This window comes from Chelonoidis abingdonii, chromosome 19 (genome assembly GCF_003597395.2).
Source record: "Chelonoidis abingdonii isolate Lonesome George chromosome 19, CheloAbing_2.0, whole genome shotgun sequence".
NCBI lineage: Eukaryota > Metazoa > Chordata > Testudines > Testudinidae > Chelonoidis > Chelonoidis abingdonii.
In genome coordinates, this window is record NC_133787.1 from 18,614,376 (window position 1) to 18,636,724 (window position 22,349).

The 22,349-nt window shown below is 41.6% G+C and overlaps 3 protein-coding genes across 4 annotated transcripts in view; 1 reads left to right on the top strand and 2 right to left on the bottom strand.

Moving 5' to 3' along the window:
- Positions 1 to 11,026, bottom strand: part of LOC116823499 (borealin-2-like) — a 25,600-nt gene extending 14,574 nt beyond the window's left edge. For both annotated transcript variants that reach the window (XM_032778091.2, XM_032778092.2), the window contains exons 1-8: positions 10,872 to 11,026; positions 8,596 to 8,724; positions 7,541 to 7,590; positions 7,051 to 7,111; positions 5,003 to 5,070; positions 4,045 to 4,115; positions 2,559 to 2,654; positions 1,128 to 1,257 (exon numbers count right to left, since the gene is read on the bottom strand). In XM_032778091.2, the coding sequence (XP_032633982.1) occupies positions 1,128 to 1,257; positions 2,559 to 2,654; positions 4,045 to 4,115; positions 5,003 to 5,070; positions 7,051 to 7,111; positions 7,541 to 7,590; positions 8,596 to 8,724; positions 10,872 to 11,007 (741 nt within the window). In that variant the 5' untranslated portion in view covers positions 11,008 to 11,026. The remainder of the gene's footprint in view (positions 1 to 1,127; positions 1,258 to 2,558; positions 2,655 to 4,044; positions 4,116 to 5,002; positions 5,071 to 7,050; positions 7,112 to 7,540; positions 7,591 to 8,595; positions 8,725 to 10,871) is intronic.
- VPS35 (VPS35 retromer complex component) overlaps positions 5,850 to 22,349 on the top strand; it is a 252,384-nt gene continuing 235,884 nt past the window's right edge. The window contains exon 1 of the mRNA XM_032778082.2: positions 5,850 to 5,856. The gene's annotated coding sequence lies outside the window, so the exon portion shown is untranslated. The remainder of the gene's footprint in view (positions 5,857 to 22,349) is intronic.
- The window catches only part of GPT2 (glutamic--pyruvic transaminase 2), a 39,620-nt gene continuing 29,884 nt past the window's right edge, over positions 12,614 to 22,349 (bottom strand). Inside the window, exons 9-12 of the mRNA XM_032778088.2 lie at positions 21,498 to 21,672; positions 19,656 to 19,811; positions 18,736 to 18,848; positions 12,614 to 15,626 (exon numbers count right to left, since the gene is read on the bottom strand). Of these exons, the coding sequence (XP_032633979.1) occupies positions 15,536 to 15,626; positions 18,736 to 18,848; positions 19,656 to 19,811; positions 21,498 to 21,672 (535 nt within the window). The 3' untranslated portion in view covers positions 12,614 to 15,535. The remainder of the gene's footprint in view (positions 15,627 to 18,735; positions 18,849 to 19,655; positions 19,812 to 21,497; positions 21,673 to 22,349) is intronic.

Sequence of the window (22,349 nt, forward strand, 5' to 3'; positions counted from 1 at the left end):
TGGTCAGTATAGTAATTGGTATGATACCTAGAAACCATCATCATATGTTCAAGTGTTCGGACAAGATACTAAGTTATTTACTAAACTGATACTAATGCAATATTTAGCAGTTACCACTCAAGAAAGATCTTAGTCATTGTGGATAATTCTCTGAAAACATACACTCAATGTGCAGCAGCAGTCAAAAAAGCAAACACAACATTGGGAATCATTAAGAAATGTATACCTAATAAGACAGAAAATATATTGCCTTTCTATAAATCCATGGAACGCCCATATCTTGAATACTGCATGCGGATGTGGTCATCTCATCTCAAAAAAGATATATTGGAATTGGAAAATGTTCAGAAAAGGGCAACAGAAATGATTAGGGGTATGGAACTGCTGCCATATGAGGAGCGATTAATAAGACTGGGACTTTTCAGCTTGGATAAAAAAAGATGTCTAAGGGGGGGTATGATAGAGGTCTATAAAATCATGACTGGTATGGAGAAAGTAAATAAGGAGGTGCTATTTACTCCTTCTCCTAATACAAGAACTAAGGGTCACCAAATTAAATTAACAGCAGGTTTAAAAACAAACAAAAGGAAGTATTTCTTCACACAATGCACAGTCAACCTATGGAACTCTTTGCCAGAAGATGTTGTGAAGGCCAAGACTATAACAGAGTTTAAAAAAGAACTAGATAAATTCATGGAGGATAGGTTCATCAATGTCTATTACCCGGGATGGGCAGGGATGGTGTCCCTAACCTATGTTTGCCAGAAGATGGGAACAGGTGACAGGGGATGGATCACTTGATGATTACCTATTCCATTCATTCCCTCTGGGGCACCTGGCATTGGCCACTGGCAGAAGAGAGGATACTGGACTAGATGGACCTTTGGTCAGAACCAGTATAGCCATTCTTATGTTGTTATAATATGGAAAGTTAATAGAAATGTTCACTTCAGAAAGTGACCATTTTGAAAAGCCATTTTGTTTACAGCTGCTCACTTAACTATAGCAACTGCTACTGATGGCAAAGACAGGGAAAAAAAACATTTTCCAGATACCCCTTTTTTTATATATTTGCTAGAGACAGATTCATCTAAAGCAAGTGAAACTGAAAAGTTAAGGTTTACTACCTTTCCATCAGCCAGAGGTATATTAACAAATGGAACAGCTTTTTCCCGAGGCACTGAGTTACTTCTTAGTGACATGGCTTGGACTTTCTCTCTCATAGGTACAGTTCTTGAGACAGCCATTTGTGGTAGTCTAGAAGTGGAATAGAAGAACAGAGTTTCACCTCTAATAAATTGCATTTTCATGTCCTACAGAGAGCCATTAGAGCCAATGTGATTCAGTAACAGTCAGCTTCGTAATGGGTGCACTTAATGTGTCCTCATTTTCTACTTTGTTCTACAAACCATTTAGAACTAACACTAAAGAAAACCCAAACATCTTAACATCTTGAAGGCAGTAGTGTTTATTGGCACCACCAGGTAATATTTTGCCAGTCTGGCAGGGTGGAATACAACTGAGAAATTCTAAGCCAATGATCAATCTTCAGTTGGGATTGGACATTTACATGGAGAAGAACAGTCTCTAGTTATCACAGTGAACACTAACACTCACCCTAAAGCATCAGTTTTTAAGCAAGTCTAATTATTAGGGAGTAGGAAAAGACTCGTTAGCAACAGATTATCCAGGACTGGACTACTGCAGGGTTTCTTGCACCTTCCTCTGAAGCATCTGATGTTGGCTACTTTCAGAGGCAGGAAACTGGAGAAGGTGGATGACAGGTCTGACATGGAATTCCTATATTTCCCTTGTATTTAACATTATTTTGTACTGTAGTCAAAGGCAGGCTCCAATATCTGAGAGCAAGTATAATGTTTTAGGCATCTTTAACCTGAAAGAGACAGATGCTTGACACAATGGCATAATAATAGCAGGCCAAGGTAATTCTGTGAACCACTTTGTGGCATCAGGGCTGATTTTGGCTGTCTTACTGTAAAGCATTTCACTTCATTCAGCAGCTTGTTTCTGCCAGAAGTAAGTTCAGAATTACCAGTTTTAAGAACCTTTCCAGCTACAATGTATAGTTTAATTGATTAGAAGTATTTGTATGAATTTATACTAAATGTTGCAAGTACTTTCAACCAAGAGTGAATTATTTCAGCTAAATTAGAGGTGCTGAAAACTTGTTTCTAAACTGTTATGTTTCTGTAAACTACAGTCAACACGTGAGAAAGCTAGTAGTTTGTGCCCCATTAAGCCAGCTTCAGAAGGTAACCTTAATGATGAAAACACAGCCAGTACCTCCAGAATTTCAACATAAGTATAAATTGTATCCACTTCAGTCTCTTCCCCCACCCTCATTCATGAGCAGGAACCCTTTTAGAGGTAGAAGCCACCTTCCTTTCCTAAAATCCTACAGTGGCAGACACTGTATTTATAAAGATCTTCACATTGTCTTGTTCAAAGGAGCATTCCTTATTTGGTATGCAGATATGTATGGCAGTAAGAGTTTAAAATGAAATGAGATCAGTTGCGCTATGACCTGAAAGGCCTACCTTCTAGAAACACGTGGAGCAGATTTATAGTTTCCAGCTGTGCGATCAGATGTAAGAGCCTTAAAATGCCTCACATTTGGAGTAGAGCATGCAGATCTGCCAGAAAAACAGCATTTGCTTTTACACAGTACAGTACTTTTAGTCTAGAGAATTCCAGTTATGAAGCAGATATTTTAAATTCCCTAAGCAGAAGGCTGGTAAGTTAGACAGTGTTACAGTACTCTGTAGTTATCTAGTTAGTTAGTGTTGCTTTAAAAAAAGGTGGGGTGGGGAGGCACAGCAAAGGTGAAGTCCTTTACACAGCAAGATATCACCCATCAGAATCTAGCCTATGTAAGTAGAGAGGGCTAGAAGCAATATAGGATTATTTGTATTAGAAACTGGCTGAGAGAGCACAGTGATCTGGACACAGTTAAGCAAAGGTTCCTATACAGTCTCCTGGCAGTTTTAATCAAAAGTGGAGGGAATTTTCCTAGGATCAGTTCTCACAAGAATTCTTGAGAGGCCACATCTGAACCAGAGCCAGAGAACAGCCACTTCCAGTTTTGGATCTTAATGGGCCCATAAAGATTGTTTTAGATGTAGGGATTGAAGCCTTTCCCACACACAGAATTGAGAGAGAGTTAGCTTCAGGACCTGGTGTGAGCAAAATGCTACTGAACATTAGGGAAATGCCATGCATCAGAGACTGATACAACAGCTTTTGCCTACTCAAGGAGCTGACTAGTTTTACAGGTCAGTTTTGTGGATTTGAAGATTATCTGTAATCCTACATTAGGAGTCTGAATAACTAAACCTACTTAAGACTTTCTAGTTTTCTTCTCATGTTCAATATGAGTTGATTCAACATTTAGAGTACACTTTAGAAAGAGGATAGAAGGTTTATGTTGAACTAGTAGACATGTTCATATTCTTAAAAGGTGAACAGTTGCAATACATAATTGCACAGATTTTTATGCCTATTTGACTGGAGACATCAGTTCCTCTAACTCGCAAATCAAAGAAGAGTAGACTTCGGCTCATCTTTGCTATAAGTAGCTCAAATAGATATTCCACTACGGATATTCATGCAAATCCATTTCAGATGTTAAAATTAGAAAAAAACAAACAAAAAAAAACGCATTACTATATAGTTTGCTATTCTTGTTAACTGAAGCATGTCAGGTTACCTGAAGGCTACTTTAGTCCATTAAATGTTGTCTGCAATTAAAGATTAACTAGATTTTTTATATTACACACACAACTGGATGCACAAGTATATACATTCAAATGGATTGCACTATATCCCTTTAGCAGCCACCCCATGGGGGGCGGGGTGACAAAAGTCATCTGATTAAAATTTACTTCAGTACAGTAAATCACAAAATCTGATCCAGCTTGTGTAACGTTAATTAAATGCTTTTTCTTCATAGCAGAGTTAAAAATCATGGCAATTTCTTTGAAAAGCTACTCAGTCCAAATAAATTACTCTAGATCATGGTCTTACCTACAAAGAGATTGGTTTTCTTTGAGATGTGTGCCAGAAGCTAAAGAAACCAGTGATTTTGTTTTAGACACCTTAAAATAAATAAATAAAAAATTAAGCATTGTTAGAATAAATGACATTAAATGTCATAGGACTGAAACTTTCAGATGAAGACTTAAACCTCCTAAAACCCTTGTTGAATAGGGAATTATACCCACTTTACAGATGAGTAAACTGAGGCATGTGAAATTCCTATGCTATGGCTTCATCGTATAGAACTGTTTACGGTCTTACTTGTTCTGACAGGTCAGTACTCTACATAACACTTTTTGAAAGAGCCATTTTGGCACATCTACACACATGCTTGTACCACTAGATCAAGTCTTTTTGCTGGATGTGGGGGAGAAGACCCATTAAATAATGCCCAGTTGAAACTTGCAAGTCATTGAGTAAAATCAAGTCACTGAGTTGTGAGACAGAGTTAAGATTGGATAAGTTGATGCAGATGCAATGCTTTTTATCACAGTTGGTCTCTAAAAACAACCCATACAAATATGGGGAGCTATCTACTGAACGCAAGATGGGATTCAAACAAACAGAAAAATCAACTTAGGGACTTTAAAGTCCCATCATATCCTCTAATGATTCAGCAGGATGGACCGTTACCAGAGAGTTACTCAATTTCAGGAGGAGACTTAAAAAATAGTGCTGAATTTACAGCAAATGACTTTTGTACATTTAATTAATTCATTATCTGTTGCCTACAAAACTAATTCACAATAGGATTTTATATTAAAATTAATTAATTAAAATAAGCATATTGGAGCACAGCTAATTCTGAATTAAGAATAGTTCATACTTCTTTTTAAAATAAATAGCTTAGTTTAAGATAACAAGCAGGCAACTGACCAGGGATGAACTGAGGTAGCCTCAGGTTTCAGGACAGATCTAGTCCTAGTTATTTTCCTTGAACACATACCTTTTGAGATGCTTTCCTGGCAGGCAGAGTCTCCTCATCTTTATATTCAACAATTGTAGTTACCTTAACTACAGAAAAAGCACAATTCAAAGTGGATTAGAAATACATGGAATATTAAAAGGTCCAGTGATGGGCACAACGACAAGTCCATTTAGCTCTACATTGACTGTTAGTAGACAAATAGCAATTGATTCCATCATTTGATGGCCATTTGGCACTCAGTTCAATGCGTAGGTGGATTGCAAGTGCGCCAACATCAAAACTACTATATATGGATCTCCACCCTCACTGACATATCTGGGATGCCAAGGATACCAAGCCACCCTCTCACCCTTACAAGTGACCCCCCCCTCCGGAGTAGGTTCAGACCACTGTGACAGAGGTGCACTGTTTCTACTGCACCTGTTCTGAGATTAAAGAGATGAGGTGGACCAACTTCCGTTGGTGAGAGAGACAAGGTTTCAAGCTACACAGAGCTCAGGTCTGAGAAAGGTACTAGCAGTGTGTCACAGCTAAATACAAGGTCAGACAGACAGAAAGTTTAGCATAAGTAGTTAGTACATATTCTAAGGGACCATTCAAAGTGAAGTGGTGCATTAACACCCTTACAGTCAGAGGACAAAAGGGGGTTAGTGGAGTACAGATTGTTGTAATAAAACATAAATCCAGGGTTTTTGCTAGACACTAAAAATCATGGTCTTAATAAGGTTATGAATGTAAACTCCCAAACGTATCTTTTAAGCGTGTAGATTTCCTTTGAGGATGAGGACTGATAGGTCAGATACAGAGTGATCACTTATTCTTTTACAGACAGAGTGGTCCATCCATAGGCACCAGCTTCTGCTGGTGCTGGTGGGTGCTCGACTCGGCCCTGCCCAGACTCCACCCCTGCCCCACCCCCATTCCAACCCTTCCCCAAAGTCCCCGCCCCAACTCCACCCACTCGCTAAATCCCAGCCCCACCTCTTCCTGAGCACATTGTGGTCCCGCTCCTTCCCCCTCCCTCCCAGAGCTTCTTACACCACGAAACAGCAAGTGCTGGGAGGAGAAGCGGGGATGCGATGTGCTTAAGGGAGGAGGCGGCAGCAATGTGAGTTGGGGCGGGGAGCTTGGCTGCCAGTGGGTGCAAAGCACGCACCAATTTTTCCCCCATGGGTGCTCCAGGGCTGGAGCACCACGCAGTCGGCACCTATGGATCCATTAGATAGGTGACTGGAATGGGACTCCCCAGGAGACTTGCATTCTACTCCCAGCTCTGCCACTGACTTTTGTGACCTTGGGAAACTCACTTCACCTCTGTGTTCCCTTCCACCCTTCATTCAGATATATACAGTGCCCAACACAATGTTGCATCACTCTGCCTCCTGCTTCCTGCGCTCCCAAATATCTGTTGGGACTTTTAATAAGACTGGAACTTTTCAGCCTGGAAAAGAGACGACTAAGGGGGGGCAGGGAGGAATATGATAGAGATCTATAAAATCATGACTGGTGAGGAAAAAGTAAATAAGGGAGGGTTATTTACTCCTCATGTAACACAAGAACTAGGGGTCACCAAATGAAATTAATAGGCAGCAGGTTTAAAACAAACAAAAAAGTATTTCCTCCACACAACGCACAACCTGTGGAACTCTTTGCCAGAGGATGTTGTTAAAGCCAAGGCTAACAGGGTTCAAAGAAGAACTAGATAAATTCATGGAGGATAGGTCCATCAATGACTATTAGCCAGGATGGGCAGGAATGGTGTCCCCAGCCTCTGTATGCTAGAAGCTGGGAATGGGCAAAAGGGGGTGGATCACTTCATGACTACCTGTTCTGTTCATTCCCTCTGAAGCCCCTGGCTTTGGTCATTGTCAAAAGAAAGGATACTGGGCTAGATGGACTTTGGTCTGACATAGTATGGCTGTTATTATGTAGGCTTTACGTAATAAATTGTATACTCAGAGTACCAAAGGGAGTCTTAACAACACTTCTTTTGCAGTCACTAAATTCATACCATTAATAATAATAATAGATCAGATACCGGAAGTCCATGCCATTAAATCATTCACCTCTTTTGCTGCAATTCCTCACCAGCCTGGTATTTGGAATGTCCTCTACAGAGCAGTCATTCTAGAAGATATATTTAAAGAACAAAGTGAGATCTGTACAATCAGTAAATTTCTCCAAGACACATTTATGTTAGCCTAGGGGAGAGGGTGACTAAGTTCATAAAGTGAAGTGATACAAGGTGTTTTCAGAGAGTTTCCAGCATGAAGTAAAGATGATTAGCAAATCCATTTTCAGTCACATGCACAAGACAGAATGGGAGTGAATAACTAAACGAAGTTGTGGCAACAATACCTGTAAGTTACCCTAAAAGGGTCAGAAACAATGTGCAGTAGTTTCACATTATTATAGGTGATTGCCTCCTGACACATTTTTGTTTGGCATTTTTTTTTCTTAAGTTAAGCTAATAGTAAAAAAATCTTCCTTTTAAAGTTCCTTTATGTTGTCAGATTTTCCATATTTAAAGTTCTGCTACAATTTACAAACACTTACTGCTACAACAGCGGCAGCAACAACAGCAGCTTCCTCTCCTCCTTGCAGGTCTGTTACACAAGAGAGAAAAAAAGAACACATATCCTGTTTACAGTCACTACTATTTGCTTAACTGTGGTCTATATGCTTCTAGATCAGAGATAGGCAAACTTTTTGGCCTGAGGGCCACATCTGGATATGGAAATTGTATGGCAAGCCATGAATGCTCACAAAATTGGGGGTTGGGGGGTGCAGGCTCTGGGGTGAGGCCAAAAATGAGGAGTTCACAGTGTGGGAAGGGGCTCTGGGATGGGGCAGGAGGTTGCGGTGGGGGCAGGGGAGGGGGGAGGGGGGCTCCAGCTTGGGGTGCGGGCTCTGGGCTGGAGCTGAAGGGTTGGAGGTACAGGAGGTGTTCTGGCCTGAGACAGAGGGGTTTGGAGAATGGGAGAGGGATCAGGGCTGAGGAAGAGAGTTGGGGCACGAGTTGGGGTCAGGGGTGTAGGCTCTGGGCAGCACGTACCTCAAGCAGCTCCCAGAAGCAGCGGCATGTGCCCCCTCTGCTTCCTACACAGAGGCGTGGACCAGGTGACTCTGCATGCTGCCCTGTCCACAGGCACCGCACCCGCAGCTCCCATTGGCTGCAGTCCCTGGCCAATGGGAGCTGCGGGGCCAGCGCTTGGGGCGGGGGCACATGCGGAGACCCCTGGCTGTCCCTATGTGTAGGAGCCGGAGGGGGGACATGTTGCTGCTTCCAGGAGCTGCACAGAGTGGGGCAAGCCCCCATTGCCACTCCCCGGCTGGAGTACCAGAGTAGGGCAAGCCCTGGATCCTGCTGCCTGGCAGGAGCTCAAGGGCCAGATTTAATTGTCTGGAGGCCCGGATGCGGCCCCTGGGTTGTAGTTTGCCCACCCTTGTTCTAGATGAAGGAAAGAGCCTGGAAGAGAACAAGTTATGCAGCTGGGAAGAAAGTTGTGGTGCACAACTGATACCACCCCAGTCAAGGTCAATTTCTTGTATGTCATTTGTACAATTTCAAGCCCTATAAGAGAGTTTTAGGGCTTGAAAACCACACTTACTAAGCAAGTCTTTTCTCTTCATTTTTCTGACAGCAACTGGCATCTTCAGTAACTCCACTCTAAATGTTTTCTCAGCTGTTTGCAAAAGTGAATCAATTTCTTTCTTCATTTCTTGAAGATTCTCTTTGGCTTCAGATAAAAAAAAACACAAACTGTTGCTAAGTGTACAATACATTTCCAAGTTCATTAATAGTTTGCCTGTTGGATAGTACCCTTTGTTCCAGTCGAAGAATTAAGATCATGTATGTACAGGGGTCAATCAGTTTGACTAGAAGTTCAGCTTAATTCAAAGTAGATTTTAAGTTATCGAATGCCACATGTTCCTAGAATCTGGCTGTCCTCAACTGGTAAACAAGTCAACATTTTAAAACTAGCATTATCCTTATCTAGGCACTTACATGCCCTCATCACCTTAATAGGCAAGCATCTCATCATTATTAATTAAGCCTGAGGACACCCCTGGAAAACACAGAAATACCATCCCATTTTACAGATAGATGAGAGATTATCCAGCTTGCCCATGGTTACAAAGAAACTGAAGCCAGATCTTCTAAATCCCAGTCCAGTGCTTTACACACACACACTTTCCCAGAGAGAAAAATCCTAGATTAGCCATTAAGTGGAAGGAAGGAAAGAGACTGCATAAAGTTAAGTTTTACAACATTTCAGGTAAATAAAGTGTATTTCTTTATTTTAAGAGGGATGATAAAGCTATCATTGCCTGCATACGAGTTAGCAAACCAACTTGTAGTGTCATACCTAGGAGAAAAAGTCCAAGGGTTGATTTTTCAAAGGCTCTGAACAAATCTATGGCTGTTCAGCAACTTAAACTAATGGTTTGGCCTCTTCTGAAGACTAATAGTGGTTAGTCCTTTGGTGCCTTGACAGGCAGTTTACAATATCAGAAGTTAACATTTAGTAAGTTGTGCATTTGCCAAAGCTGTATTTCTTTATTGTTGTATTGCAAGCTGCTTGAATTGCCAGACTGATCTGATCAAATGTACACTTCAGTAGTCATTTCTCATTGGTTTCAGTGCAGATGGTCAGTAAGGCCATTACAAGGCCTCTGTTGATTTTTAATGTAATAGTTCCAAAAAGTCTAGCTCAACTAATTTCATTAGAAATCCTTAGACGATAATAAGTCAGCTTGTGGCCTCTGACAATGTCAATAGGAAACTTACATATCAGGACTGATGTCACATGCGGTTTTTTTTTTTTTTTAACTAGAGATGATTATGTAGTTAGAAATCAAATGTAAATACATGTATTTATTAGTTCTGCAGACAATAGTCATCCCAACAGGAGTTGTACAGGGTAGTTCTGTGCCCCAATGCTTAAGTTGAAAGTGCAGATGAAAAGTTTCCACATTCCTAAGAACATGAACTGACCCGTGAATTCTATGAAGATGCTAACCCCATTATCTGCAACCAGACTTTATCCACTAGTGCCCACATTTGTTCATTTCTATTTGTCACTTAAGTCTCTCTTTCGAGTGTTCCTCCGTTTCCCCTTCTAAGGCACCATCCTTAATGAACTACATCTAGGAAGCGATTGTAAAGAAAACCAAGCCAAACATTTAAGAAGTATTTTCTAACTGGAAGTTATGCTGTTTTTTTCAGCTACAGCAGCTCCCTTTTCACCTGAGGACAGGAAGTGGGCCACTCTGTGCTAACACAACAGGGAGCACCCCAGCCCAAGAGCAAGGATGCACTTGGTAAGTGTGACAAATATCCCTCTTCCTCCTTCAGGCTACTAATCAACTGGCATCGGCCTCAGTAACCGTGATTGTGCTTCACAGCACCCACCTCGCTATGCGGAGCGGGCCATCCTGGCGCCCCCGCGAGTAACTCTGCTGAGGGGAGGCCACTTGCTCCGGTTTGGCCCTGCAAGCGGGGGGGGGGGGGATATCAGATTTGACCAAATACCCAGGAAGCCGAATAACCTGGTGAGCTGCGTTAGTCCCAGACCCTGGGCCAGCCCGTCTGTGGCAGGAGAGCGGCCGCCCAGGAGCCCCTCGGCGGGGGAGTCCCCTCCGCACTGAGACTCACCTGCCGGCCGACCGCCCCCGGCTGAGGCCCCCACGACACTGGGAGATGCGCGGGCCTGGAACGGAGAAGGCCCAGTAGCCACCCCCCCAGGCAGGCGGCAGCTGGCCAGCCTCGGCCCCCACCCCATTGCCTTGCTGGGGACGGACGGCCCCCCAAGCTGCCCGTTCGTTGCTCAGCCCCGAGCCGCGGGGAGGGGCCGGGCCGGGCCGGCGCGGGGCAGCGCCTCACCCTGCTGGTTGAAGCCCCTGAGGAAGAGGCTGATCCGTTGGTCCTTCTGCTCCTGGGTCAGCGCGCCCCGCTCTGTCTCCACACCGGAGTCGGCGCTGCGCTTCTTGCCCGCGGCCACGTACTTCTTCGGCGGCATGGCTGCGAGAGTGAGAGCCGCAACCTGCGCGCCCGCCCGCCCGCAACGCTTATAGCCGCGGGCGGCGGCGGGACACACCCACGCAGGGACCACAGCGCTCGACACTGCGGTCATCCCCTGCCTGGGCCGAGGAGGGGTCACATCGAGAGCGCCCCCTGCCTGGGGCTAGAGGAGGGGTCAGGAGAGGTCACACTGGGAATCAACCCACCTCTCCGGGGGTAGCAGGGATAAATTCTCACCTTTATTTTTTAATCTGTAATAATGTAAAGAAGAGTGTGTGACTGGACACTTGATCATTTAATATTATGAGTTTGGGGTACAGGTCCTATTAATACATTTGTTTACCTAGTTCTTTTGCCAGACTTTTTCCTCCTACCCTCTTTGACTTAATATCAGCTTACAAAAATAGACTTCAAAACGCAGAAATAAGGGCAGCTTCCTCTTTACTCAGCAAAGAAGAATAAAGGAAGATAGGTAATTGTTTTGTTTTAGCAGGCTGGAGTATACCATGTTATTAACAGCTTGATTCTAAGCTCTTTGGAGCAGGGATTTAGAAAGGAACATAAAGGGCCCAGATGGATTTCCTTCTCATGCACAGGGTGTATCTCATTATACTGCATGATCAAGGCAGAGAACGTTTTTTGTCTTTTACAGCATTAACACTTAACAGATAGTTAATTTGTAAGTGGTACTAGGATGCCCCATCTCTTTAATTGATGTGGTTTAAATTGCTTATTCAGTAAATCATTCATTAGGATCAGGATGGTATTATGCTAACCCCACTACAAACAGATGATAAGCATAATTCCTGCTCCAAAAGCCCTTGCCACATTTCCCTGAAGAACTTCTATAGCGGATGATGGGCAAGGATTTTATAGCTTGCTGGCTTACATGTAGGTATTTAGGGAAATAATGGCTGGCTTTTTGCTTAAGTAGTAGGACTCCTCTATTGACTTGCAAGGATCTAGCCCATTTTTCTTCTCTGGCTCCAGGAACAGCTCTGGAGATTACTTACTGCTCTCACTTTCATATGTAGTACAATGCAGTCTAGGTCTTGTATTTCAAAAAGGTATTTAAGTTTTTTTTAAAATTTATTATTGTATAGATTTTTCTATCAATAGGCCCAATTTTGCATGCTGCCAGTTGACTTCAGTACCATTTTCTGACATCAGCTCCCTTCAATTTTGAATTAATTCTTAATTAACACCATCTACAGGAGTGCAATTCTGCTCTACGTGCATGAGAAAGAGGAAACTCTGCTAACTGAAGTTTATGACAAGTGCACTCAGGGCCAGCGCTACCATTTAGGCAGCCTAGGCAATCGCCTAGGGCACCAGGATTATTGAGGGGGTGGCATTTTGCTGGGGGGGGGGCAGCAGGCAGAGGGTCCGTTGGTCTGTTGCTCCGGTGGAGCTGCCGCAGTCATGCCTGCGGATGGTTGGCTGTGGACCTCCCGCAGGCATGCCTGCGGCAGCTCTACCAGAGCCACGGGACCAGGGCGGGGAGGGGGGGGGAAATGGCCGTGTGCCTAGGGCGCAAGAAACCCTGGCGCCGATCCTGAGTGCACTGAATGATGTATCTGAGGAAGTATGCAATCAACCATACATGATGCTGATGAAATGGTTTATTATAGTGAGAGACCATGGCGTTAATAAATATTTCACAATACAAACGGGACATTTGGTGTCAAATGACCTAGAAGATTAAATACTACCACATCTCTGACATCTATTTTATTGTTCTGAAGTCTTGGATACATCTAAGTTAATCTAAATACAGTATTAAGAAGCACCTGTAGGTAAACAAAACCTAGAAACATGCATTAAAAAGTAGAGATTGTCTATTAAACATTGAAGACAATGAAATTGTAAGTCTTTGTTTCCTAGTTTTTCAGTTTTGTCCCACAAAAACGTACCTGTATACTGTAGCTTGCTACAGTACATACTAATATTGTGGATGAACAGTAGAAACCCCCCACCCTTCTCTAGGAGATGCATCAGAACAAAACATATGTTCTCCCTTACAATGTCAGAAACATAAAAGGCACCATCATAGAATGTTTAGAAAACTAAAATTAGGTCACTATCCTTGATTTAAAAGTTACCTATAAGGACTGCTGCTCTGACTGGGGGAAAAAAGCAGCTTTCAACACCCATATAGAATGTCTCTAGTATGTTGTAAACCTTGGATTGTTTTCAGGAGTATCAGGTGTAAACACAAGATAAATATAAAATCTGTTGGTTTGTTAGACTACAAATACTACCCCAGGAAAAAAAGCTGCTGTTACAAAAGTGTAAAAAAATATACTAACTCCCATTATTAGATTGTAGAATTTTCAGACATGTTGGTTATGGCAGCCACTTCCAAACAGTGAGCCCCACACCAGATTTGACTTGGGGGCTAATTTCAACAGCAAGAAAAAATTAATTTCTTAGATAATTTTTATTTTTTCTTTAAATATGAATGTTTTGACCTCTTATTACATGTTTTTACTTTTACATTTCTGTATAGAGTTATATTAGTGCTTATGAAAGATGCCAGAGAGCTGGCAAATGAAGCTTTCTTTTGATCCATGGGTAGCAGCAACACAAGCTTTCCCAGCCTTCCCAGAGATACAACTGATGTGATGAGACCCATGTCTCCAAAGTTAAAAGTTTAGTTCAGTCTCCATGCCTCTATAACACTGCTCCGCCGTGTACCATTTTCAACTGAGGTTGCCTTTTGGATATCTGTCCACTAGGAGTTGAAAGGACGCCACTGATTCATTCCATGCTTCTGATATTTTCATAGTTTCTAAGTGCAGTCTGTTCCAGTACTATTCCATAGGCCAGTTGATGCTATTGTAAGAGATATGGCCAATAATCATCATCTTTATCCTTAACACACTAGACTGATGCATCCTTTTATCCAATGTGTTAATTCACTTGTCCCTGTACTTAATTCAACTCCCAACATTTTAACTTCTTTATTAGCACCAGATGCTGAGCCAGGTATTACTAACAAAATGATGTTAGTAAACAAGATTTCTAATTTACTCCTAAAGAATAAGACCTAAATTAATGATGTGAATAAATGAGATGCTGTCTCTAAACAGTGATCTGCACAAACTACTTAGACAAAATTTAATGAAGTTACTTAGTACCTCTGTGATTGGTAGTGGGAGTTTTCAGTTCTGTGTTTGTGCTGGCAAAAGGTGCCAAACTAACATTTTTTTTTGTTCCTCCACAAAATAAGAATGACACAGGTGGTACAAGCATGTACATAATGCTGTGCCACCATATCTCATCCTGTTTTGAAAGAACCCTCTTGAGTTCAGAGTGCCCAACCTTCCATGTCCATTCAGCCTTTACCCTCCCTGTTGAGAATGCCATACATAGTAGCTTGTGTGATCCAGACACTTTGACTAGGAACAAGACTGAAATCACCAATTAATTTCCTTTCAGCTACGTACAAACATTTGTCTGACGGAAGCATCTTTCAGTCTTTACAGAGTTGGGTTAGATTCAAACCAGTAACCAGAAAAGCAAAGGACTCTTTTCTCCCATAACTAATCTCCTAATCCTCCAGTTCCAAAGAATCATTCTCAGAGGATCAAGAGGTGCTGCAATTTTAACAGTTTTTGTGTTGGACCTTATTATTAAGGCCTAAGAGTGTTCACATTTGCTTTGAAGTTGGTTGCTTGTAATAGTCAATATACACAGATGGCATGTGTGAACAGGAGACTCCTCAGCTTTTTTATTTTTTTAACAAAGTGGTAATGATATGAAAAGCTCAATGCTATTGTTCTCTCATACTTGTCTACTCCATCTTGAGCTGTGTGTGGATAAACTAGTTTATGGTCATAATTCAGTGAATTTCAATTTCTTAAACTAAGACTCAAAACACAATATATCATATGCACTATCTCCGCCCTCAGAACTGCCTGTGGTCCACTCAGATTTTATTTAGAAATAATGTAAAGTTCAGATGCAATAGAACTTAGTCACACAAAATGATCTACCAAAGATTTTTATGAATATTCTAACAACTGCCAATTCGATCAGATCTGGGTAACACTTTATACTCAAAAAAAACAACAACCCAACCACACCTGGAATGTAGATTTTAGGATTTTTTTGGGTAAAATCTCAAACAGGAAATGGATGTTTCGGAGCAAATATGTTGAGTATCTGCATTTCTGCTTTGTAGAAGGCAATATCATCAATAGTTTTCATAAGTGACTTTCCTCCACAACCAACTGGCCAGAAGTGTAAGTCAAGAATATAACTTCCAGTCAAGGCACAAAATAGTCTACTAGACTCTCTCTTCAACTTCCCTCTTCATGTTCCCCCTCCCACCCATCTCTGTATAGCAGTATCTCCCACACCAGACATTAGGTTTAATTGTTCAGGAAGAGTTGTAACTTTTGCCCACATATGGGCTCTATCTATTGTAAATGCAGTTAACTAGATGAACAGCCCATTCTCAGCACATATTGTTCATTTTCTGCATTTGCTTTGGGAAGGGAGGGGAAGAGTCTGCATCTCTTTCATGCATATTCTTCAAGAAACTGTATGTGGAAGTCTTTCACTTTCTCCAGCACAATCTTCAGCTTCTCTGCTGGAGGGAGAATGGTCATTCTAGAAAAGAGAAGAAATATTGTATTGCAAAACATTTGATAAGAGACATTGTAATAAACATTAAAGAAATGGAAACCTGAAAGAGACACCTCACCCAACCCCCCCAGAGATATATTTCCCAAACAGCGCAGAGAAAGTAGAACTTTTAACTTCCTGCAACCTGCTTTTTAAAAGATTCCCTTATTTTCTGAATTTATGTTATAGCTACAGTTACTGTACGTAGAGCACCTGGTTTTGATTGACCTGTGTACTAAAATTCCGGGGCTTGTCATCTCGGTTTTTTAAATAGAGCAAAACCTCATTAAGTGCCCCCTGTAATAGACAGTCTACTGTGGGCTACTATGTTTATTATTTTAATGTTTCTGTATCAAGCTTGTTCAGTTTACATGTGAAATGTGTTTTTTCTAACAGCCAGCCCTGCAAACTTAGCTATCTCAAGTGGAGTTCCTTCCTTCCAGCTCTTGTATTCTCATCAGTAAAAAAATTCTACACAACAAATTGTGCTCTCAGTTACACAGGTACAACTGTATCACTTGCCAGGTTTGTGAGGCACCCCTGACACCTGCCCTTAGAATGAGGAAACTTTCTCTGTACCTCCCAGGGCTGGCTGGCTGAGCCATAGGCAACGCAAGAACTCCCCGCTCAGTCCACCTGGGTTCTGTCCCTCATCCAGGCTAGCAATAGCCAAACTCTTTCTAACCCCTGATTCCACAGAACGTCCCTGCACAGTGTCCTGCCCCTTATCTGCTGAACACTCATAGAATGAACAGATCCTCTGTTCCCACAGAAACAGTACATCACAGCTTACTAGTTACATCTCAGATCACAGCTCCGCTTAACTAACAGCACTTCCATTTGTTTATAGAGAATGCAAGTTAATGTATTTAACACAGAGATTCATAGGAGAGTAAAACAAAAATATTAGAAACAAAGTTACATATAAAACAAAATCATAACACAAATTCTAAAGCTTAAACTCAACTAACAAACTATCCTGTCTAATAAGGTACTGCTTACCCCACCTCCTCCTCTCCTTTCATGAGATCAAGCCTGCTGGCAACTTGTCTCCCCCAGCATATCTTTCTGCACCCCTATATATACTAGCCCAGTCCTTTGTTCTTCACCTCTAAAATAGGGTCCCCTAATCCCCCACTGTTTACCTCTTCCTGTTAATTTGCCTTCTGAAGTCCCAACAATCTTCTCATTAGCATTTGACTCCGTATGCAAATAGACTTCTATTGTAAGTCACACAATACACAATGATCAGCTAAGGAGATAAGTATGGTTATCTTTTGGGGACTACTTGGGGAATATGGTGCTGCTGAATGCAAGTGTTGTAGAATCCAGACCGTTGTTAGCATTGCACAATCAATATAACAGGCGGAAAATAAGCTGGTTTATATTTTGACTTGTCCAGCTCCAACAAAACTGTTCACTGAATTCTAGTTGCAGGGCCAAATTTTGCCCTTCATTATACCTGTGGAAGTGCATGAAAACAATAGGGTTGCCATGACCCAAGGATCTCTTAATGTCAAATACAGGGCACAGGAGTGCATAAGGGTTACAGGGATCCCCTAGATCTGGTATTTACATTCTAGTTTGCCAAAGAGTGTCATGTAAGATTTCTACTGAAAGCCTGTCTCACGCTGGTGCTCAAAATCTTAGTGAAATGTATGTGTGGCTATATTTTGGAAACTGTATTTGTAAGGCCTTTTTGGCTTGGCTACACTTGCAAGTTAGAGTGCATTAAAGCAGCCCCTTATACCCTAACTCATGACCCTTCCACACTGGCAAGGCACTTGGAGTGCCTGGACTCTGTAGCTGGAGAACTCTTGGTAATCCATCTCCATGAGAAGCATAACGCTTGCCACGCCTCGGCTGAAACGCCCCAGCGTCTGTGTGAATGAGGTGTTGCATTATTATGCTTTGATCAGCCTCTGGAAATGTCCCATAATCCCCTTAAGTCAAGTGACCACTCTTGTCATTGTTTTGAACTCGGCTGTAGGAATACAGATATGCCCTTTCAAAGTTCCGTTTCTGACAGCTGGCTGCTTATCTGCTCCGGGACAAAGAAAGCCATTAGTGTGGAATGCTGTTGTTGAGTGTGGGGGGGCGGGGAGAAGGGGGAGTCTGCTGTTGTCTGAATTTACAAGACAGCATGCTAACATGCTCTCAGCCCCCCCAAAACCCACTGTCTCTCCTGCCACATACACACAACACACTTCCTGTCACACTCCACCCCCCCCCCCATGCCAGCATGCCATCCCAGCATGCTGGGATAGCTACCACAATACGCTGCTCTTTGTGGCATTGCAAGAGTAGCTACTGTGTCAGTGCCAATGTTCTTGAATCTGACAGTGTGAACACACTGCAGAACTTTCCCTATTGTGCGCTCCGAGGTCTGGTTTAACTCACAGCGCTCTACATCTGCAAGTGTAGCCATGCCCTTAGTTAAAGGCAGGTCACCCAGAGGTGTAGCATGTCTTGAGACAGATTCCACTAAACAGGAAGTGGGAGACAGTTCTTGCAGAGTAAAGTACTGCTTAGTGCAAGTAAGGGCGGCAGACAGGCCCAAAAACAGCTAAAAAACACCCCACACCTTATTTAGTAAAGTGAGCAAACATTACTCAAGGTACACAGGAACTGCAACTGTTGAGTGAGGTGGTGCAATTTTCACAATCACTTTTCAGTATAGAGCCATACTGTAAAATAATCATTTTAAAAGTAGACCACGGTTTCAGCAGAATTAAAGATCACTTTTTCTAAGAACCAGTATTTTCTGATCCCTTGAGTGTTCACTTAGATACTTCACTGTGCTCTGTTCTGTATATTTGGAACTGATGTCAGCAAATTGGGGAAATACTGTATGAAGCCGAATGACACAGCAAAAACCAGTCCTACTGCTCTAGATATAATTATTAGCTATACAGAGTATGCCCAAGGGGAAAAAAAGGCTGGTATCACAAACAATGTGAATTAATCCAAGTCTGTTTTTCATACAGGACATGCTGTAAGAACCTTAACAGTTTTATTTATTTAGTAAAGAGAAAGATTGTAACAACTGGATTCTTACAATACACTGTAATTTCCTATTAAACAGATACTGCACCTGAAGTGATAACTTCCTTCTCTTTGGCCAAATCCACTGCCAGGTACAACACAGATTCCAGTTTCTTCCAAAAGTTTCATACAGTAGAATAAATCAGGCGCCATTTCATGAGCCTGAGAAAAAAAAAAAAAAAAAAAAGAGATTGAATTTTACGAGTAATTTTTCATCTCCAGATCATAACATGAAATCATAATGCACAAAATACAGTTTTATGGTCATTTTTCTTTTCAAATGTTTCTCTTGCACTTTCATTTTCTTCACTACAGGGATGGACAGTAACTCCCGTTGGTTTTGAAACGGATCCACTCCACACTGCAGGCTCTCAATCAGTCCAGCTCAACAGAAGAGAATTAGCCAGTCACACACTGTCTTTACATAACTACTCCCCTCTTTGATTGACTGAGACCTAGAAACTTCTAGCAATGGAGTTCTTTGGTGTTCTAACCTAATTTCACTGAAGTGTCTAACAGATTAAAGGTATTAAAAATATTTGATGAATTAACTCCTACATGCCTATCCTTACAATATTGCCCAGAGCACAAATAATTAGAAATTCCCATTGGATTTTTCCAAAACATCTGCTGAGTAGTAAATCACCTGAATAATAATTCGGAGGAAGTTCTTACATTTTAAGTTAGACAAATCAACACGCCCAGGCTATATACATGATTCAGAGGCATTATTTCAGCTCAGAAAGTTCACAAAGGACTCCACTTTTGGTCTCAGTAACACAGGTATAACTGAGCCCCAATCAAAAAGAATTAGCAAATGAAAGGCCTGCCTGCCCACTTGTTTATTAGTGATATAATCTCTTAGCAATAGCCATTCTTTCTTTGTAGCTGGAAAGCACTTGTTCTATTCCCTCATGGATAACAACCAGTAACAATGTGGCAAGGTTAGACGGACAATGGCTGACTGACCTTTGCTGCCTCAATGGCTTTGGAAGGGATAAATATCCTTGGGAAGGCATACATAGCTCCTTGAAGTGGATTGCAGTGAATTCCTGGCACTTTATTAAACATGTCTTCTGTTAGCTTGGCTTTTTGGGCAAGATTGTTCAAAACAGACTCCTTTTCCTGTTTAAAAGAGAATAGAAAAGAGTTGAATTGCTCCTTAGATGATGAATTGTAGGTTGGTTCAATAGTTTTGCAGTTGGTAAAACAAAACGTTTCCTTAAAACTCACTCCTTCATAGGTAAGAGGTAAGTAAAATATATAAAAGGTTAGCAATAACAAACACCCAAGACAAATTGCAATGGACCAAAAGTGATGTCAATCATAATTCAGCAGTCACACACTAGTCAAGTCTAATGTCTTCCATCTTAAATACCTGCTGCTGGAAGATGACAAAAAGTATACATTTCCTATAACTCTGGTGCAACCCTGGATGCAAACCCAAACGTTTAACATTGTTCTGGTCTGGGCAAGTTTTGTGACTTGCAATTTTTTTCCCCACTGAATACAATCATTGTAATTTCAGTGCCTTTTCGGCAGATATGTGCTATACAATCAAACTGTCCCAAACTCCTGGAACGGAGCTTCTGGGGTTCTGTGTCCAAGAGGGAGTTCTGCATGTGTAGCAAAGCAGATGCCAAGTCACCTCTGCAGACACTACCCTTGGAAGACCCAGAATTCAAGTGGCAGCCCTAGTCCATAGGCTGTGTGTAGAGGGGAGACAGTATCCTTTTTAAGGAAGTACGTTTCTGAATTTAGCATTTGTTAAAGGTTCTGGAACAATGGTTCTGGAACAACATTCCTGGAGTTCTCTATTTATCCACAGAATAGGTACAGCAGGTCAGCCTTCTCAAATTGTATTTTCAATATGCCTCTAGACTGACCTGGCACGACCAATTTCCAGGGATGAGAGAGTAGTTCAGTCTCCATACAAATTCAGTTTGTAGCATTTCTGACGAGACTATCTACAACGTTACAAATTGGTGCTTTTGTGAGGGGAACACTTGTCCATTTGGAACAGTACTGAGAAACTCCTTTCAAAAGGTCACTGAATAGCATTCTTCAGATGATGATGACCTTCGGTCACCATCAATCTGGGCTGGTGATCCTAAGGCAAATCAGTGATGTCTACTTAACAATATCTCACAGGCTCTAGTTACGAGATAAAAAGAGCTGTCTTTAAAAAGAAAGACACACACACACCAAAACACACAACTAAAAGCAACTAAGTATTTTCTGTTTGACAGATCTCTACTACATCCCCTACAATAGGATTGATCTTCTATGGAATGTGAAAACTCTTCTTTTTAAAATAATGGGCCACATTTATCCATTTTTAACTCCATTTATACATTAGAGCTGAATTTGGTAGAGCATCTGTACAAATGGGAAGCTACTATTCTTTGTTCAAGTAAGCATTCAATATATAAGAGTACAATATAGTTTCACTTACAAAGTCACCCTCATTGAGTAGCTTCATTTTTCCTGTGCAGTTTTTCATAGAAGCCAGCTTTGCTGAGTAGCTGCCCTCATTTACCACGGAAGCCACGGGGGAAAGAAATTATATTTAAAAGGAAATGAACTCAATGAAAAGCCACAAACATGTGTTGGAAGTGTTATGACTCCACCAAGATGTTGAAGCTACTAGTACAAAGAGAATTTGAAATTACTCTGTAGTCCTGTTGGCCAGTGTTATTACAGGGCTCTACCATAAGGAAGGCTGAGATGGGATCTTTCTGTATATTTTCATCACACCCTGGTGATATATGGGATAAGGTTAAGAAATAAACAAACAATATTAGAGCTGACCTTAATGAACTGTGCATACGATTCTTCCCCAGGTACTGGAGGATTCACTACGATATCCATAGCTGCCTGTCCAGAGACTGGAGGACAGAGGCGAACAGAGAGAAGTTTAACAAGCTGTCCTTTTATGTCTGGATGCAAGTTAATGACCTCCATATAACCTCCTCGGTAACCGCATCTGAGAATGGGGAGAGGGGGGAGAGAGACAGAGAAAAAATGAATATAATCTGGAATGTTAATTACGGAAAACAACCCCAAGAGAGGAAAAAGAGGAAGCATCCAGCTGAACTTTATATTAATCATGAGCATCTTGCTTTTAGCACCAATACATGTAACCTACATTTTTAGGCATCTTCTTTCTATTGGGTAAGGTATAATGGTAGCTAATTACCATCAAAGAAAGTATTGGGTGTGACATTTAGACATTAACATACACAGCTTCAATATGAGCTTAGTCTAGCTATTAACATGGATGTTTATTCCTCAGAGTAGAAGTGTGCAGCAGAAGCAGAATCCATTTGATCAGGAAGTTGGCATTTCCCTCCCCTGATCCCCCGAAAAAGAAACACACACACATCCACCCCTCTATAAAATCAGGCTGATCCAGGGACTCTTAAATTAGTCAATAGTCCAGAGGTCCATTGTGCCATCCCCGGAAGGCTGCACTCACAACTATTTTAGGAACCTACTAATGTAGGACTGGGGTGTTGGGATGGGAGGCAGGTCTGTGATAGGTGCTCTTTTTTTAAAAAACTACTCCATTAAATAAAAAGTTTGCAAAACCACTGGGCTAGCCCATAAGTTATACAATGTTCCATATATAAACTCAAGCATTTTCCTTGTTTACTAGTTGTT